Source organism: Astatotilapia calliptera, chromosome 22, assembly GCF_964374335.1.
Source record: "Astatotilapia calliptera chromosome 22, fAstCal68.1, whole genome shotgun sequence".
Lineage (NCBI taxonomy): Eukaryota > Metazoa > Chordata > Actinopteri > Cichliformes > Cichlidae > Astatotilapia > Astatotilapia calliptera.
Window position 1 is genome coordinate 21,447,434 of NC_137442.1, and position 20,068 is coordinate 21,467,501.

General features: G+C 42.2%; 2 protein-coding genes across 3 annotated transcripts; one reads left to right on the top strand and one right to left on the bottom strand.

Moving 5' to 3' along the window:
- Nucleotides 1-3,752: 3,752 nt before the first annotated feature.
- gpnmb (glycoprotein (transmembrane) nmb) lies at nt 3,753-10,750 on the bottom strand. Of its 2 annotated transcripts, none has more exons than XM_026155953.2 (12): nt 10,540-10,750; nt 9,240-9,395; nt 9,003-9,143; nt 8,076-8,249; nt 7,817-7,978; nt 7,388-7,696; nt 6,350-6,409; nt 6,013-6,210; nt 5,396-5,501; nt 4,929-5,149; nt 4,715-4,805; nt 3,753-4,436 (listed from the first exon to the last, which is right to left on the bottom strand). In XM_026155953.2, the coding sequence occupies exons 1-12, from the start codon at nt 10,607-10,609 to the stop codon at nt 4,289-4,291; spliced, it is 1,836 nt and encodes a 611-aa protein (XP_026011738.2). In that variant the 5' UTR covers nt 10,610-10,750; the 3' UTR covers nt 3,753-4,288. The 2 variants fall into 2 exon arrangements, with proteins under 2 accessions (XP_026011738.2, XP_026011737.2); XM_026155952.2 differs by having other exon boundaries at nt 8,982-9,143.
- A 4,078-nt stretch (nt 10,751-14,828) lies between these two features.
- LOC113014678 (polypeptide N-acetylgalactosaminyltransferase 15) lies at nt 14,829-19,574 on the top strand. Its single transcript, XM_026156353.2, has 10 exons — nt 14,829-15,642; nt 15,767-15,933; nt 16,071-16,275; nt 17,081-17,248; nt 17,592-17,709; nt 18,120-18,314; nt 18,425-18,556; nt 18,654-18,755; nt 18,834-18,977; nt 19,067-19,574. Exons 1-10 carry the CDS (start codon nt 15,122-15,124, stop codon nt 19,229-19,231), a joined length of 1,917 nt encoding a protein of 638 aa, XP_026012138.1. The 5' UTR covers nt 14,829-15,121; the 3' UTR covers nt 19,232-19,574.
- Nucleotides 19,575-20,068: the final 494 nt, after the last annotated feature.

Sequence of the window (20,068 nt, forward strand, 5' to 3'; positions counted from 1 at the left end):
CTGCTGCCCAGGAAAACCAATTAAATATGCATTTTTACTTAACTACCTCAGGATCTAGTACCTCAGAAGAGAAAAGATATTATATATATGAAAAAAAATTGTTCCTTTCTTTTTTTATTTTGCTTTGTGGTGTTTTGTATACTTTATAAAGCTGATAGTCTTTGAACATTTTTATTTTTTTAAGAAAATTTAAAATTTTGGTCAGCTGCCAACTGACCTTGCCTTCAACTCTGGTGCTTTAGGTGGCATTGTACATGTGTATGTGTGACTTAAGATGACCCTGTACATAAAGTCTGTTTGTACATAGCAGCCCCGGAGCAAGAGTTGGCGCCCCCTCAGCTGGCGGCTGACAGAAGTATAGAGAAAATCGCCTCAGTTTTTCCCCTGAGGGTCCACCATCTTCAGAAAGAAGTGCAAAACAACTACGACATGCAAATAATGCCAACCGTACATGACTGCAGCAATGCAATTTTTCTTTTTAAATTTTTTTTTTTTTGGGGGGGGGATTACCATAGTTAATGATAATGGTACTTTAATTTGTCAAAATTTCCTTTCACCTTCCTATTTGAGGGCTGTGGTCAGGGTGCTGCAGAGAATACTGTAATGGGGTCCTTCCTGTAGCTGCCCTCAAGTCAGCAGAGCATGTGTTTGTGGTCTGTTCTGTTCCCAGGCCTCCTGCCACCTTTGTTGGCGAGTGTCTTAGCGAGGTCAAAGCCCCCACTAGGTTTAATTTCATATAGAGCGAGCTTTGTCATTTCAGAGTGGCCCTTGTAGCAAGGCCATCAAGTCGATGTCGTTAACTGCCTGGTGAGGGTAGGGGGAGTCACACTGATAGATGCAAACGTAACTTTTTTTTTTTTTTTTTTAAGTTTCAAGGAAAATGATTTAAACAAAAGGATGTCTCTGTAACCCGCAAATGTACTTGATGTTTCATTTAGTTATGCTTACAGGGAATAACGAGCCAGGATAGGCGCACAGACCATACTGGGTGAACCCTGACTGGCGTTTATTTTAGGGAAAAAAACGGAAAGGAATCCAAAAACGTAAAGATACAGTTATTTTATTTTTTTTTCCATGCCGAATGTAAATATGTTGATTGTGGTAAAAGTGCTTGAGTGTATCCATGCTTCCACAGTAGAACGCCGTCTACCTCAGCTGAGGGGGCGGGGGGTTGTTGTGGCACTAGGCACCCAGCCCTGCCCCCACTGAGCGCCAGCGCGCACTGATACCTCAGTCCCCCAAACACTTTCTATTTGGGCGCGCCTTCCTAACACCGTGCTTAACTGAGGGGCACAAGTGATACTTTAAAAAAAAAAAAGTCCCTAACATCTCCCATCTCCCTGCCAACCCACCCTTCCCACAACTTCCCCCTTCCTCCAGTTTATTTTTGATCTACCTCTTTAGAAATGTATTTGAAGTAGAGGCATTCTTCTATTTGTCAGAATTTAACCCTTCTCCACACCTCTACGCTCCCCTCCCCCAGATAAGATTAAAAACTAAGATCATGAACTCTTTAGAATTGAGAAGAATCAAGTGATCAATTTTTTTTTTCCCAGTGTTTATAAATATATACATGTCTTGACTTTAATTGAAATCCTCGAAACAATAGTTATTTCCTTCTGCTCTCTATTTTTGGTGGTGTGGCTTCCATGTGAACTTTTGCTTGAATTTTTCTTTTTGCATTCAGTAGCTAAAACAAGACAATACAGTTTTTTTTTGTTTTTTTGATAAAGGGCCTGCCTATTGTTTCTGATTTGTAAGACTTCAAGATAGATAAAAGAAAAAAATACAGGACTTTTCTTTTCTTCCCCTTTTGTCTTTCTCAGATGTTACACTCGCTGATTCGGTAGCTGTTTTGTTCTGTTAGCATTTCTTGGCTGTGTAACGTGGAACATCCTCCTTGGTATGGGACAGATGAGGGACCGGGCCTGAGTTTTTGTAAAAGTGATCAAACTTCAGCTTGATATTCTCTCCTCTGCAACAATGCTTGTGCCCCTTCACCTCCCCCTCACACACAACTCCACTTGTCAAATGCCTCTAAATAAAGAAAAACAAAATGGAGAAAAACATTTGACACAAATGCATTTTCTTCTAAGATGACTGGGATGCTTTAACTTTTACAGTTAAGTATGATATTACAAAGTGTTTGGGAACCCCAACTAGAAAAAGTCCTGCGGTGCATAGTGTGTAAAAGTCAGCCTCTGCTGACTCTGTAGCTGGAGTTTTTCAGACCTGCTCATGGTCTGGGTTTCCATGACGGAGCAGATCCTGAGGGTGTTAGGTCCTTGGTTAAACTGGATATGTGACAAATGGCCTTTATAATTGGGTTGACTGACCCTGTCAAACATGGTCTTTATTTATCACAATAGGTTAAAGAGAAAAATGGACTCACCTGCTCTATTTTCTATGAATAACACTAAAAGAAGCTGTGGGAAGTTGCTTGTAAGAAAAGGAAAACCAAACATTATCATGAGGTTTCAGCAAAGACCCACCAATCTTGTTTTTGATCAACTTGATTAGGTGATCATCAAAATGTGAGCACCTCTATAAAAGCAGCGGTCTTGGCAGGGTGCTATTTAGGTGTGTGTGTGTGTGTGAGATATAACACAATGCCACAATTTTCTCAGGAGTGAGGTCCCAGCAAATTCACCCCAAGGACAGAGCATGTAATGCCCAGAGGCCTCCAGAATTAGAGCCATGTCTTGTACTCTCGAGGCCTGGAGACACGCTGATCAACTATGATTTGTTTGGAAGGGTTCCCAGGAGTCTCTAAGAGCATTACCCCATGGCTTAGGTTTGAAGTTGCATCTGAAACAATGTTTACACAATACGCAGTGCTACATTTAGCAGAAACCAAACTGTGTATCCACACAGGCTCAGCCCAACTGTCTAGGTCTGTGGCGGAGGGGTAACAATTTGGGCTAATTGTGCAGCCACAGGACCTGGGCACTTTGCAGTGAAGTATTGACCATGAATTTCTCTGTATACCAAAGTATCCCAAAGTGAAATGTGAGTCAAGTCATGCAATAGGACAATGATGCCATGGATGGCACAAAATCTAGAACTGACTGGTTAAAGAGAACATGTTGCAATGGCCCAGTCGGCACCTGAATCACAGGGTGTACTTTACACAGGGATGCAGAGAGTCCTGTGAAAACATTTTCCACATGATTGAAGTCGTGTATGAAGTTGATACGAGTTCCACATGTAATGAGTTGACAATGCCCCAAATTCCAAAGCAACATACGTTAGGTAGTGCTGCATTAGAGAAATATTTAAAGTCACTTGGTAAACTTTGCTAAAGGAGTGAAAAATGTGTAATAGTACGGTATTAAAAACTTTAAGTTTAACAATTTGCCTCTGTGCAGTTTAGTGTACTGTACAGTAAAAGCATTAAGTATGTTGTGTGAACTACCTGCTTTAAAATCGGCGACGTGTGATTTGATTGCATTTGATTTGCAGTGTTTGTTTTGATCACAATAATATACAGGATTGTGTTGGGTTACAGGAAAGTGGTGACTTCCTTGCTTGTTTTAAAAGCCCCAAACGATAGTGCTAATGGTTAAAATCCAGTTTTTCACTAATCCATGAATTTTCTGCAGTTAATGTGATTGTGTGAAACAGTTTTAAAACAGATTTAACACCACACACGAACAAACAAATTAATAGAACACTAAAAATCAGTTCATCTAACGTTAAATACATTTTTTTTCCAGCTCCATACAAAGACAGATTCCAGTGTCTTCAAAACATAAGTGGTTAGTTCACAGCCTTTATTTAGTGACAGACTTATTTATCAGCCTTTCATCCTCCTTGATTATGGCTGTTTAAATCTTGGAGTTAAAGAAATTAAATTATAACTCATTTGAGGAAAACCATGCATGTATCACTACTAGTAGGATTTTTACCCGTACATTAATATACAGTATTCTAAAGCAATCCATGACAAACGGTACAAAAGCACTTTTCATCAAAAACAGCCATTGCTTGAGCCTAATTCATTTTATAGCAGCTACTACACCCTATGTTGCAATCAAAATGAGTGCCTCAATCACATATTCGACAGCCTCTTCAGTAGAAAATCATCACACCAATCAGCAGCTGCTGTAGCAGTAGCAGTTTTCTGGAGCACAATCAATTAAAACAAGCAAAATATTAGTTTCTTTTACAAATATGGTATTCCTGCTATTTTTGCACTTTAATGCTTAAACTTTTGATTAGATTCATATCTGACAATCACATGCTTTAGGTGTTTTTTATTTTAAGTGATGATGCAGCTCAACAAAGCCTACAGGGGGTTTCTCTCAGTCAGCAGGTGACGGCTCTCCTCACTGGAGGGGAAGAGTGCCTCCTTCAGGCGAATCATGTGACCTCCAACCCCAGCATGGGGATCCTCCACCAGTGACCTGCGAATGGGCCGGTACACCTTGTAACGCCTGGAAGAAAGATGCAGGACACAAAAATATGATGGGAGGGTAATGACACTAACTGGATGTGAGCGGCAAGAGTTGGAAAAAGAATACGAGGTGTTTTACGAGCAGGGTAGTAATCAACTGGAAATTCAGTGAGAATCAAAGTGGCTTTGTGTGCATGTGTAAATGCTTTTTAATGTGGCAGTAAAAGGCAAAGTTGTGCATTAAAATCTTTCTGCATCATATATTCAGGTCTTCACACATTTACTGAAGGAATGCTGCTGCATCTGAAGACTACTCACTTGTAGACCACATAGGCAATGAATGCAAAAATGGCCCCCAGAACAGCACTTGAGGAGAGAACGACTTGGGCAGTGTGAGAGGTTGTGGACACTGATGGGTACAAAGGGCAGTGAAGAGAGTGTAAAACAGACCGGAAACTACAACACACCAGGCAACAGTTTCTACAAAGCTGATTTCAAGAAATATCCTGTTGTATGTGTTTGTGTAGCTAACCAGGTGTGTCCTGGGACTTGTTGATGGTGATGGTGGTGCTGGTGAGGGTCAAGCTGCTGGAGTTCTCCAAAGTGATGTTCACACAGTAGGTGCCCGGTTCCAGAAATCTTCGCGTCAGATGCACTTTGCACTCCGAGAGAGGCGGCACATCGTTGCACATGATGTTGCGTACCTGAGTGCAGCTGGGGTCTGACACGATGGTACAGGCTGAAGTGGGGATGCTGCGGATAAGGGATGAAGGATAAATCAAACCTGTTTCTTTATCTAAAATGTATAGGTTTGTGGGGGGGGGGGTGCCATTGCACCTAAGTGACTAAATTGGATGTGCAGGGAGAAGATCATCAAAAATAAAGTTGATAAACTCCAAAGGTTACTGTGATTTCCTCTTTGAATGTTTAAAAAATTATCTACAGTGTTATTTATTTTTTTTTACATAAATTTAAACAAAGTATATAATAAATGCATACCTGCCCAGACATTTCACCAGGAAGTTGATGTCAGTGTTGGTGACTCTGTGGGCTGACACTTCCAAAATCAGACTGCTTGGCAGGGTGTTCAGTGGGTGCTTGGGCTCTGTGGGGAACAGATTAATTATTTTGTGGGTTTTGGATGTGTAATCCTCTTCCCCCTAAATAATAATATGATGAAGGAACCAGTCAAAGAATCATAGCATGAGGTTGCTTGAATACAAGTTTGTAGAGAGAAACTGGATCGCAACAATCAGGATTTAATGCAGTTTAAATGGAAGAGTGTTTCCTTTTCATTATCAGGGGTGGTTACGCCACACAAGTACGAGTCCCATCCCTAAGTCCATAGTTCGTGATGAAAGTGAAGCAATTCTGGGATGAAATGTGGGCTGGTTTCTTGTATGTTATTATGATAAATGTGACAAAATGGTTTTTGTTGGAAAGCTTTTAAAATCATACCCACTTTCATTAGCATTAAAGCCATTAAAGTATATTGGAAAATGTGCCCTCGCGTTTAGTTTTTTAAACTGCTACACCATGGCTTCTGTACAATGGTTCATGAAAAAGACTCAGTGGTATACAACATAACTTGAAGGATCCCGCACACTCCCACCTACCAACGACAGTGATATTGCCTGTGAAGGTCCCGTAGGCGTAGCGGAAACACTGGTTGCTGTTGCGACGCCTGGTGCGGAGCCACAGCGGGGTGGTGGGGTTGGATTCTGGGGAAACAGTGGAAGGGAGGGGCTCTGTGGTGGGGAGATCCGTGGAAGCAAAAGAGGTGGTGGTCGAGGGCAGGCTGGTGCTGGGCGGCACTGTAATATGAAGCAAATGGGCTCTGCATAGTGATGCACGCTGGTATTTTAACTTCCTCACATGATATGATTCACCCTCTGCATTCGATATTCCTACATAATCACAATCATAATACACATTTAGCTGTAAAAGCCTCACCCTGTGTTGTCTCCATCTTGGCTGTAATCGCATGAGTAGCAAGTGGAGTTGTAGGAGCCTCTGAGGAAAAGACACGGGAGAAACATGTTTTTCCATTAGCACTGATTCCCCGTCTTTTTGTTGTTGTTGTTTTTAAACAGATACTTGTCTGTGTAGGTTCTCAGTGACGTCATGGTAGTCCTGCGAGCTTTAAAAAACTTTTTTAAAGTTAATTGAAGATGTGTAAATACCCGAGACTCTCCCTCTTTGGTTTTAGATCACCTCTCACCTCTTGGATGAGAGGTGAAACTTCTTCAAGAAACTTAAAGAAGTGCAGTCACCTTCTTTTTACGCTCCGAAGAAACTGTAGGCACTTGCAGATAATGATTCTGTCTTTTAAAGTTTTACATGTATTTTTTGTTTTTACATTCTTCATAACATAACTGTTTAAGTAGCAGTTGCTTCATATCCCCAAAGTGAAGAGAGATAACTTACTTTGTGTGGCTCACATTTCCCTTTTTAAAGTTTATATTTTGGCATTCCAATTATATTAATTAAAAAAGACTGAAAGACTGTATATAAAATAAGCCATAGTCTCAAGGTCGAAAAAGTCAATCGAAAGCAGAGATGCAGTTTTTCTAATGGCCAGCAGGGGGCAGCTCCTCTTGGTTGCAAGGAGATATCTAATTGTATAGACACATTTGAGAAAATGACCCAATTTTCATTTTATTGATGACTTCAGTGAAAACATTCCTCATTAGTTTATGGTCTCAATTGCTTGTTTAAGATCTTAATCAATATTATACATTTTCTCCTCTTTTTTTCCCCAATTGCAGAGAAATTGATGGCAAAGACTTGTCTGTTATGTAAGTGTGCAGTATCCTTGGGTTCTCAATCAGAGCTACCCCTCTGGTTTCAAAACACCAAGATGGTGACACATGACAGTGTGCTGGCCATCTCCATCTGGTTTTAAGGTTTGTATAAAAAGTTAACAAGTCTTCAGATAATACTTTGCTTGTTTTGTCATGTCTATATCTTTGTGACTACTTGTGACAGAACCTGTGGACGTGGTCGAGGTCGGGGTGTTGGCAGAAGGTGGACATTCAACTGGAAACGCTGCCTCGACCACCAGCTTCACAGTCATGGTCCCCAGCTTACTGTAGGCGTGCGTGGTTACGTTGCGATGCGTTACCAGCTGATTGCCGTCTCGAAAATCCCAGATGTAGTCAATGGAGGCAGCAGTTTTCAGGTAGCCGCTGGGGTCATGGAGGTGGACTTTGAAAACCACATCCTCACCACGGATGAAGATATTCTCAGATTGGTTGACTGCACCCTTCTGAGAGATGTCGACCGCCACTGGAATTTTATCTAAGGGAGTGCGTAAGAATAATGTAAATGACGTATTAGGTTTCTGCCTGTTTGTATCTCTGTTTGGCTGAAACATGTAGGCAGATAAAACTGTATAAGCAGAATATTTGTTGTTCCCACCTGTGACAAAGAAGACGGCGTTGTCGGTAGAGAGGGGGCTGTACTTCCTGCGCTCGCGTTTCCTGTAGACCATGACTTCCATGACCTCTGCCCCCAGAGGGATGTTGGTGGTATTGATGGTCACACTGGAGGAAGAGCCGTCACACGTCTCAAAGTACTGGCCTGGGACAAAAAGAAGAGACAAACTGAGTTGGTTTAGATGTTCTTCTTTTTCCTTTCGTATCCTGTGTACATGCAAACTTGTAAACTTGTATCTCACCCATTGTGTGCCAAACATAGACGTAGCTCTTTCGTCTCCAGTCATTGCTCTGAGGGAAGGGTCTCCCATCTGGGAACATGTTGCATTTTGCCTTGTCTATACATTTTCCAAAGCCATAGTCATCCAACCAGGAAGTCCAGTTGTACACGTAGCCAGAGCGAACCTGCCCATTGGCTGTTTGACAGAAAATAAAGTGATGTAAAAGCTTTAATTTTAAAAAAATAAAAATGAACTGATTTTGCATGATAAATCTGTTCAGCGATTACACATGGCTGGTAGCTACAAATGCTAAGATAACTATACTATGATAACTAAAGACAATGAGTAGCCAGGTTCATTGAGGCGTAATTTGTCTATTTTAGTGTTTATCAGCAGCTTGTTCTGGTTTTTATCTTAAGGGGGAGCCTACTTTAACTCTTTCCCTCATAATGACGTGTTTTGACACCCCCTGTGCCCTTAATAACATGTTTTGACATCTCAATATGTATCAATAAACATGTGGTTTGATGACCATCAGATTATGTTCCAGATTTTTTCAAGACTCAAGGGTTACTCCTAGTGGGCGACTAAGGGGAAAAGAGTTAAGCATGCTAGTGTATCATCTTCATTGCCATCTTTTTACAACAGTGTACAATTTAATTTGCTCTTTGGTGGGCTTACATAAATCAACCACAACATTTAAACCACCTGCCAGCTGTGCTGGTCTCTCATGTGGATAAAACTGCTCTGACCCATCAAGTACAGGCCATTTGATTGACTCCTCGTGATCAGTGTTTTCACTTCACCTGTCAGTGGTTATAATGTTGTGGCTGATCAGTGTATATGGCCCCATGATGCTTTGTGGTGGTGTGATGCTATGTGTGTGCAGGTTCATGGCCTGGCCCGGCCTGGCTTTCTTGGCAGCACCTGACGCCTCCAGCTCCGTACCATCCTCACAGTGCTCATCCCAGATCAGGTTCCCATTGGCATCCTCCTTCTGGCAGGGAGGATACTCCAGCTTTGCAGTGAAGGTGATGGAAGAGCCATTCAGAGCTGGACTGTCACTGGTCAAACGGACTTTGGGTTTACCTGCAGAGAGGTGGACTTTCCAGGTGAATGACCTGAAATACCTACGCAAATGTTTCAATGGTGAAAAAAAAAACACCCAGAAAACAAATTACCCACCTCTGTGGTGCATAAAATCATTTAACTTTATGTTTAGTGGTGGGTAGATGTAATCATCCCATGGGTTGGTGTCGGGAAGCCAGCCAGGGATCGGTGGGATTGGAAATGGAAACTTCCCTGATAATGAGTGCTTGTGTGGGAATACATCCCTGTATGCTGGGGAGAGATAAAGCAGAGAGACAAGGACAAGGAACCTTAAAATGTATTTTGGTTTGATGTGAGTCCCTCACTAAAGAGCTTCTGTCATTTACTTGAATCCATTTAGAGGTTAAATGTTTCTTTCCTTACTTGTGAAAAGAGAAACCTACTTGGATTTCATTAGGCTCCTTTAAAATGTAATTAAATGTTAAGTAACAGTGTAGCCCCAAAATACCCGCATAATGACCAAAATCATGTTTATTTCCTGACATGGAAAAATCTGCTTCCAGTACCTGGTTTCCACCTTTAGTAAAAATATTTTACTAAAAGCTCCCATGACTGAAACGATGAAATGATTGAGGGCTGTACAACAGACTACATTTAACTAAGCCCAATAAAACAGGAGGAAAGCGTTTGGAACGTTAGGCATAAATAAAATGTTTATTGTTATACAAAAAAGATATTGGATTTATACATTTTTAGTAAGATGACCTAGTTTTTGATCTTTCATCTCCACATTCTTACTTATTTATTTTTTTTATTCGGATCTCCACGCCCTTGTTTTCTGCTTTCTCGTCATCTAGCCTGAGTGACATATTTTTCAGCGCAAAAACAAATTCAGTCTGTGTAATCTGGTTAAAGGCGAAGAAAAAAACGATCCAAACATCTGGAACGTCTGTACGCAAATAGAAATTTATTCAGCCAAGAGAGCGCATGGCGTGAAAATAGAGGGGGAAAGGTGATTTTAAATTTGCATTTATTAAATTAATGTCACATTTGCTTTTTTTATGATACCGGAGGAAAAAGATTGTTAAAACTTTTTACGGGATTCCATCTGGTTATGATAACAAATTAGAGAAAGCTACGATTTCTCCGTTTTTTCTGGATGTAGAGAATTGTCTGTTTGTGGAGTGAGTAGCAGTCTTAACGGAGCACACGCCTTAATCAGTCTCATGGGACTCTGACTGTAGAGAGCGGATGGCAGGACGAGTTAAATAAACAAATGAATAAACAAACAACCCTAGGAGATAAACATCAAACACCAAAATTATTCAATTCACGTAAAGACATTAAATTAAAAATCTGAAATCAATAAACCAACATTTTTAAACCACAGCCACAACTCTTTCACTTCAAACTATTCCAAAGTAGCGCCACTTACTTTTGCGTCCATCAGCTTGATAAAGAAAGCAGGCACAAGCCAGGAGGGAAACACACTGCCAGGCTTTCATTTTCACTCGTCCGTGGGGGGTAAAAACAGTCGTCTCTGCAGCTTTAAGTACCCACGAATAGTGTCTCTGTGCGCCGACACAGCGTGTCCCTCTTTCTCCTCGTCCGGATTTCCCAGTACTACCCCTCCGTTTGTCCCGCTGTCCACTAATTTAAAGTGGCTCCGCTGAGCGCACAAACATGTGATGTTTCCTAACGAGACACATCTCATCACTCATTAGTCCCCCAAACTCAGGAAACTCATGAGAGACGAGATGCGCGCGGACTGCACCGTGCGCATGCTCATCCTCTTCTTTCTCTCCCATTTGACAAAAAGTTCAGTGACTTTTAATCTGCTCAATCTTTCATACTCTTGCGTTTTTTAGAAGTGTTATTCCCTTTCGTGTTAATCTGTTTATTTTATTTTTTCCCCAGTTTATCATTTCTGTTTTTTATTGTTTAATGTAGTCGATTTTTTAATTGTTAATTAACACGGCAGCACATTGTCCACAATAAATATATTTCAATTATATCGTTTTTTTGTCCCTTCTTTGTTCTCAAATTTGAGAAGTTTTATTAACTTTATTAGATAATAAAATTTTGATCAAACAATGTTTTTCTTAAATATATAAAAAGAGGGTTTTGTGTGTGATTTAGTCGGATCATGTAACTATATAATTACATTAGGAAGCCTGGATATCTTCTTATAATATTATATTTTCCTTAAGTTCTGCCACGGAAGTCCGATAACAGATAAAGTCCAAGCGTGCAGAGCTGTGCACACATGACTGAAATGTTTGACACGATGAATCGGAATCATGCTGAGACACCTCACTCCGCGCGTGGAGGTTGCGCCACAGATGAATCCTAAAAAAGCAGAAGGGATGCCTAATGTTCCTTCTGCGTCGTGTTCGCTTTCGACACCATCCACCATGTGATGAAAGTCACTGTTGTCGGCAGGTCTGCTGCTGCAGCTGCTGTCACAAGAGAGTTTGGAAAAGGGTTACAAAGGGATCCTCGCGTGCAAACAGATTTCTTAAAACTGGGTTCAAAAGTCAGCGGAGTCTGAACGAACAAATAGCTCACGCGGAATATTTCTAGCAATGGTATTAATGGACAAAATACTGAAAATAAAGCAATTATTCGTCTCTATTTAAATAAATAAAAGCAGAAACAAAAGAGAAGGAGCTTGAATAAATTGTGTGTCCTTGCTGGGTCGTGCGATTTCAAGCATAGAAAAGCAAAGCAATGTCAGCAGACAAGGTTTCTAACGAATTACGTTTTTAAAATAAATAAATAAATAAATAAATAAATAAAAACACAAGAAATAAACAAATAAATAGAAACAAAAAAACTTAGATCTAAAAATCCGGGGTGTTGATTGTGACAAATCCCCCCGGCCGACAGGCGTGGTCGCCTGCAATTTTGCGAATTTTAATCGGTTCAGTTGTTGGGAGAGCTCCAATAGTGACCTCCTTTAAAGCTCTGAGATCTGCTTTGCATGTTTTAGATATCGAGCTTCAGAATCTGTTGGCATTCGAGTGAAATCTGTGTTTTAATTCATTAAAACCTTTGTGGTGTCCTCGGGATTCCCATATGCTTGTTTGCCACTCACCTAGGGACCATTATTGGTCCGAGGACACCACAATTTGAATAAATAAAAAAGGAAGAAAGTCATTGTGGCGGTTAATTGCTGTCACATGTCAGAATAAAGCCACCAGACATTCAGCAGCTTGGAAAAGCTGCATTGATAAACGAAACACTGATGGCCACTGATCAAGACCACGGGATCTGACAGAAGCTCTTGAAGAAAACATTATTAGAGCAGATGTTTAAAAACGGCACGTAACATGTTATATTTCTTTGATCCAACATGCTTTGTTTTGAAATTCTGAAATTAAAATTTGTGCTTTTTTTTTTTTTACACTTGTTGTGTTAAAATTCATTTATCACGACTTTTCTTAAAATGACACTACAGTGCGGATCCTTAGATTCTTCTTTTTTTTAATCAACCAAGTGTAGGGGAAACATCCATTACTTGCAATACCGACTTTCTCCAGTAGAGGGAAGCACCCCTCCGCAGCTTCTCATGCAGCCTGTTACTAAACCCCATTCCTCTCAAATCAGATCAACTCTTGATCATTTCCAGGGTTCAGTAAAACGTTACTGAACACTAAAAATTAAGTGTTTATTCTGATTCTGCATATGTTGTTTTCATTATTAATGAACCTCCTGATTAGTTTCTACATTCATTCAAGTCCTTTGCTATAAAAAAAAAATCAATTTTAGTGAAATTCTGAAATGTTTTTATATCCTCAAGTTCAAACCCCCGACAAATGCAGTTTATTTACAGAAAACGGTAAAGCTGGAACACGTTAATTATCGATGGTTCAACTTTTAAAAGTAACCCAAATGTGTATTATTTGTCCAGCCGGCACCGGCACAAAAATATGTCTCTGTCTGCTTGTCTTCTATGCAGCCCAGAGAATAAAAAGTGCTCCAGGTTGTAAAAGACAGAAATATGATTGAAAAACAAGCCAACTGTGCAGCCAGCAGTCCCTTTATCCCCCCCCCCCCCCTTCCCCTTTCTCTCTCACTGTCGTGCCGTCTCATTTACAGCTCTGGCTTCTAGCTAGTGGACTGGATGGAGGAATGCAGAAACATTCCTGGGAATGTGGACAGGATCTTCAATGTGTCTGTGTGCGCGCTCGCGCGTGTGCGTGTGATCCTTTGGTGTTTGCACGCTTGTCTGAAAACGTGCTGGCGGTGGAAACTTTAATTCGGCGTGTGTTTTGGCCGCACAGTGGAACATATGAGACTGTTCACTGCGCAGAGCTGGAGCTACACAGAGACATTCTTTCTTTTCCAACCCCGAGGCGCGTAAACACATTCCCACCAGAACACTGGAGTCAGGACCCGGTCACCGCTCTTTCTCATCTTCGATTTCTCTCTTCAACCCCCCAACACACACACACCCCTTCTCTCTCTCTTTTGGCCTTTCAACTTGTCAGCCTGTCTCTCCAGGTGCTCTGTCCCAGTTCTTGAAACTATAATCATAATTATCAGAAGGCACTCTACGCTGTTGTCCAGGAGACGTGAAGTGTCCTTGTGTGGTCTATAACACACTCATTAAGCCTGCAATGGAGCTTTAAGAGAGCCACTGCCACCAGGACAGTGAACTGGTCTCTCAGTGCAGCCGACCTAAGCTCTTAAAACTCCTCAGGCTTTCCTGCCAGCTTGTATGGAGGTCTTTCTCGCAGATGTTAGCCACAATACAGAGCAGAAGCAGAGAAGCTGCCATGGCGCAGAAGACGCAGAAGGGTTTGTGATGTGCACAGTCTGACCTTCTAATGCCATTATCATAATGTATTAGGAAATTATTAGGCTTTAGTTTTTGCCAATTTTCCACTCAAACCTTTACATGATATATGGGCATGCTCCGAGTGTTTTTCTTTTTCTTCAGCAGTTCAGTTTTGTGGTGTGGGAAATTCCATTCATAGAATACCAAAAACAAGTTTATGACAACACACAAGCATGCACATTTCCACTTGTCGAAAAAGAAAACAGTAAAATAAACACGCGGACCCAAGTCATTCGGTCTTTACTTTCTTTAAGACTGGCTGCCAAGATCTCCACAGAGAACCAAGGAGATCGAAGCCGTGAACGCCCCGCTTCCCGGCACCAACAGACGGTCATGGGACCCGGAGGCCCGAAGCCAGCTGGCCAGAAGAAGCGTCTTTGATGTGTGACGCCCGGAGGGAGACGCCTGCTACAAGCAGACTCTCACACACAGACTGGAGGAAATGTAAAAACATTGTGTCTTTCCACTGCAGTGCGGACTTGTTTATAACTGAGCTAGTAAAAATGTGTTTTGAAATGGCTAATTATGGCTTTTACCACTTAATTTAGAGTATTTTAGGATTCCCCACAAGGCGTTTCAGGAATAATAAGATGACAAGAAGACAATACTAATACGGCGTCTGAGCCAAGTAGACTTCCTAAACTTTAAACATTGTATTTTTATTGCGATGGAAAGTGAAAAGCAATAAGTGTATACTACTCTGTGCGTTCTGGAGAATTTTCTTAATTATATTTTTTCTAAAATTATCTTTTAATCCTTCATGTTATGAAGTAGAGACGAAGACCTGAGCAGGTTGAGTAACAGGTGGATACAGGAAGTGACGACCTTTACATGATTTACATGACGCAAAAATTTTTGCACAGGCTCTAGGACCGCGGGAGGAGCTGGATGAAAGACAAAGTCAGCGAAACTCCATCATCTCAAAGTTGAGAACTTGTCTCAAACCTGCACTGTATGTCACTCTTGTCCCAGCTCTGGTACTCAATGAATGCGCCTCTACTCTTCTTCAGGGGATTCGTGTGCGATCTATTTATTTCTTGAATCATTCTAGTTGCATCACGCTGATGAAATGCAGTGCTCGTCAAGATGAAGCAAAACAAACACATCTGCAATTCAAAACAGCACCGGGCCGCCTTCTGAGCACAGTCTCACGCCTCCTGCGCCGTTGCTCAGCATGAGGCGGAGGAGCGCCATCCGGAGGAAGATGCTCTGCCTCTGGCTGCTGCTCATCGGATTCGCTCTGGTTGCGCTGGCGCTCTCAGATCTCTTTAATCGGGACAGCGACCGCAATCTTCACAAACCCGGCCCTCCCCGCCACCCCCTCCAGCGGATCGCCAGTCCTCCGGATCTAGAGGTCATCGTGGACTCCCATGACCCTGCTTTGGAGCTAGGCGCCGATTTGACTCCTCTGAAATCTCTGCAAGAAGACCAGCTGTTATTCGTCCCATCCATACATGGCACCAAGAGCTCGCCACAGAAAAAGCGGAGTTACAAGATGCTCCTTCCCGGAGCAAGTAAAGATACCACCGTACGCGGGCCACCTACGCACGGTGAAATGGGGAAAGCAGTGCGCCTTCATCTGGAGGGTTTGGAGAGGGATATGGAGCTCAGGGCTTTGCAGCAGTACGGTTTCAATGAGGTAGTGAGCGAAAGGATTTCTCTGCATCGCAGGCTGCCAGAGGCGCGCCATCCAGAGTGAGTGAACAAAGCGCACGATTGAAAATATAAACCAAAAGTTACCCCATACTGGAGTTCAACAAGTGCTAAAAGTTAGTGTAGTTGTTACTGCTTTCACAATTTGTCCCCCTCCCATCAACAGGTGTTTGGGGGAGCAACACATCGAGTCTCTGCCATCGGCCAGTGTTGTTATCTGTTTTAATGACGAGGCTTGGTCCACTCTCCTACGCACAGTACACAGTGTCCTCGACACTGCACCTAAACAGTATCTGCAGGAGGTCCTGCTGGTGGACGACCTAAGTCAACAGGGTGAAATTATCCATCCATCCATCCATCCATCCATCCATCCATCCATCCATCCATCCATCCATCCATCCATCCATCCATCCATCCATTAATTCAGTGTGCTGACAGCTTGTTCCGCCTTTTCTCTATGCTCCTCCTAGGTCACCTGAAGACTGGGCTGAGTGAGTACGTGTCTCATCTGGATGGAGTGCGTTTGATTCGCAGCACCAAACGCCTCGGGGTTGGAGGTTGCCGGACATTAGGTGCTACCAGGGCTGTTGGGGAGGTGCTGGTGTTCATGGACTCCCACTGTGAATGCCAAAAGGGCTGGCTGGAACCGCTGTTGGAGAGAATTGCCCAGGACAGGTACTTTTTTAAAATTATTCCAATTAAAAATCTATTTTCATATTTTACGGCGAGAAAGCTCCTGTTAGTATGCTGCATACTAACAGGATTCCAAATGCAAGTTCTTAAATGGGTGACATGTCAAAATATAAACAGTTACTGTGCCAGATTTTTTTTAAACTTTCTCTAATGAGTTCAGCCTTTGGACAGAAACACTTGTGAGGAGATGAAGGGTTCAGACTTATCATTCGCCCTTACTCATTAGCAAAGCAGGGCGATGCATGAGGTGTATGTGTGTGTATCGAGCACTGAGCTCCCATGATTTGGCTCTCGTCTTATGTCTCAGGCTGCCTGCAGCGTGGCTCTAATTAGACTAGGTAATTAAGCTGAGAGCTCGGGCTTGGAATCTGCAACCATTCGGCTCTCTCGGCCACATGTTTGACCCCTCTCCCATTTTTTCTCAATTCCCTTTTTGATCTTTTCATTTCCTTAAAGCATCACGCCACACATGATCATTTGGCATGGATATTTCAAACAGCACACATGGGGAGCCAAAACATTCCTCGACAAAGGACAGTACATGTTTCTGAACTTCCTGTGACACAGCCGGCGTTTGCAATTACAAACACATGCATACAGAAATGAAAACGCAGTGTCTATTTTACCTAGTTGTGCACAGATTAGTAAATGTAAACGTAGTCAAGGAGTTATTAGCTATAACTTGACTAGTAGTGGCATGCTTTACATCCAAAGTAGTCTAATTCACCACACTTAATAAATGCAAATAAAAAGAGCTGCTGAGATCCAGAATGTGGTGTCTTCTTAGGACCAGAGTGGTGTCCCCCATCATGGATGTGATAGACTGGCAGTCCTTTCGGTACAATGCCACCCAGTGGCCAATTAGGGGGGTGTTCGACTGGAGACTTGACTTCTTTTGGGAATCAAATCCAGAGTTGCAAGATAAAGACCCAGAGATGGCTGTCCAACCTCTGCAGTAAGTGTGCAGCTGTTAAGGGGTGCAAGTTAGATTTAATGAGTTCTTATTTGCATGATAACAATGCTAAATGAACCATATTAAGAAAGACGGATCAGATGTAATTTTACACGGTATGTGTAAGTGCATAACTGACCTTTGCCTTTGAAAAGTCTCGAAAATATGACCAATTAGAATACAGAAGTATAAAAACTAAGGACCATACATGTGGAGCTGTTTGTCCTTGTGTTGCAAACCCAGACTTTAACATCCTGAAGTTCATTATGTCACTCTACTCCAGAGATACCAACACATCCATGCAGTTCTTTTTTAAAAAAAATGATGCTGGTTCTGATTGTGACAGGAGCCCAGCGTTAGGAGGTGGAGTTGTGGCTATCGACCGACATTTCTTCCAGAGCGTGGGAGCCTATGACCCTGGGATGGTGCTATGGGGTGCAGAGCAAATTGAGCTGTCAATCCGGGTAAAGGAAAGCTCATTTGATGTCAACTTTCCTGCTAAATCCTCCAGTGCACACACACCAGACAGAGAGATGACAGACTGCATTTGCTTTTTATTTTAAGCCATGTAAGGTATTTTAGCAATACTTTGCCTGAGTGATTCGGTTGCCTTCTGTTAGTGCTTTAGGATTGCTGTGCTATGAGATGATGCCTTTTGCAAATGGAAATTTCAGCTTGGATAGTGGTCTGGGAATGTCCTGGCCCACTGATGAATGTACCAGTGTGAGAGCAAAAATGTTATAAATCAACTTGTCTGCCTGGGATGACCATTAAAATATGAAACAATATGACTAACAAACGGGGAATTAAAAAAAAAAGAAACACAGAAAACAATTATATTCTTTATTACTGAAATACAACTACATTCTTATAGGTGTGGTCATGCGGCGGCTCCATGGAGGTGGTACCTTGCTCCCGCGTGGGCCACCTCACTCGCCGCCACCTGCCGTATCGCTTCCCAGATCAGGACTTGCTTCAGAGGAACAAGATCCGGATTGCTGAAACCTGGATGGACACGTACAAGAAAATCTACTACAGAAGGGACACGCTTGCTCATTTCATCAGACAGGTGTTTGTGTGTATGTGTGTGTGCGTGTGTGAGTCAACACATCTGGTCAAGAGATTGTCTGGTGAGTGTGCACCACATACAAAAAAATGAAACTTTCTTTCTTTGTCCAGTCTGAAAACCCGAACATCACGGAGCGTCTGCGGCTGAAGAGGAGTCTGGGCTGTAGGAACTTTCACTGGTTCCTAACTACAGTCTACCCACAGCTTTATATCCCCCAGGACAGAACTGCACTGTCAGGAGAGGTATCACAAGCTCTCACATGCTCATACATGCACACGAATATATGAACAAGTTGTGTATGGATGGACTGTGAGGCATCATGTCTGTATCTGCTTGCAGCTGTACAGTGTTGGTACTGGCAGATGTGTAGACTATCCCCAAGGTCGGGGACTGCAGGGTGGGGCCATGGATGTGGCACCGTGCACTGGGACAGGTAGCCAGGTAACCATGATTACAGATTACTTGATGATAACAACAGATAAGTGAGACATCAGTGAAGCTGATCTCTTGCTGTTGTAGCACTGTGATCTAAACTCTGAGGGTGAAGTGCGATGGGGTCCCACGGGAACTTTGTGCTTGGATACTGAGGGAGAGAGGGCGGTCCTCTCTCCTTGCGCCAGCCACCGATTGACCCCCGGCAGACTCCAGTGGAAGTTCATAAAGGCAAGACGAAGAATTGAGCGACAGGCAGTTTTTATGACTACCCGGGGCATTTAGCTGACTCTCTGCATATGTTTTCCACTTTTCCACAGCTGAGCGGCCAGCTCGTTCACCAACTGTCTCAGTTATGTCTGGAGGCTGTAAAAGAGGAAGGCGACAACAAGCGCAGCACAGGAGGTCTTTTCCTGCGCCAGTGCACCCACCACCCCAGACAACAGTGGCACTTTGAACAACTAGTGGCTCCCAAAGGTGCCTGATAGAGGGACTAGCTTTAGCAAGATATAAATCCCAGGCAAATCTATCATCATATCACATATTTGTAGTGTCATACATATATTTATATTACACACACACACACACACACACACACACACACACACACACACACACACACACACACACACACACACACACACACACACACACACATGTATTTTGCAACTTTTTGCTCCTGTTTTAAGGATTGCAATTATCATTACCTGTATTAACTGTATTAACTAATGATAATGTCAGTTTCAGTACCTGTTGTCTTTATGAATATTTCATCATATATATTATTATAAAAACTGTATATTAAATTATTTTTGTGTCAGTAAATGGTTCCGTGAATTTGTGATCTGTTTGTGTACATTTCTAAAATATTTAACCGGCAGACAAAACACCACCACAGCTCTGAATTCAGGACAGTTTTGCCATTATGCTGGCCTTCACGTACACCACATCTAAGCAAAAACTACAAAGAGTTTATTTTCTCATATCAGGAAGAACAGAGGTGTTATGATAACATTAAAATGGCTGCATCTTGTTGAAGTGTCCAAACTGCTGAAAGAGTGTGTGCAGCATGGAGAGTGCCTGGATATTATATATCAACAGCAGAGGGAGCCATCAGCCTTCAGAATCATTTCTAAAAGCCAAACTCCTTATTTTGGTATTGTTAAACACAAATAGCACCCCTCCCTCCATTCTAGTCATTTATTATAATATATATAACATGTTCTTATATGCATTTCTGTCATTAGGGCTAACCTAACGGATGTGACAGTGACGTCCATCCGTCTGAGAGAAGTGGATTTGCTCGACAACAGGAAAATTTG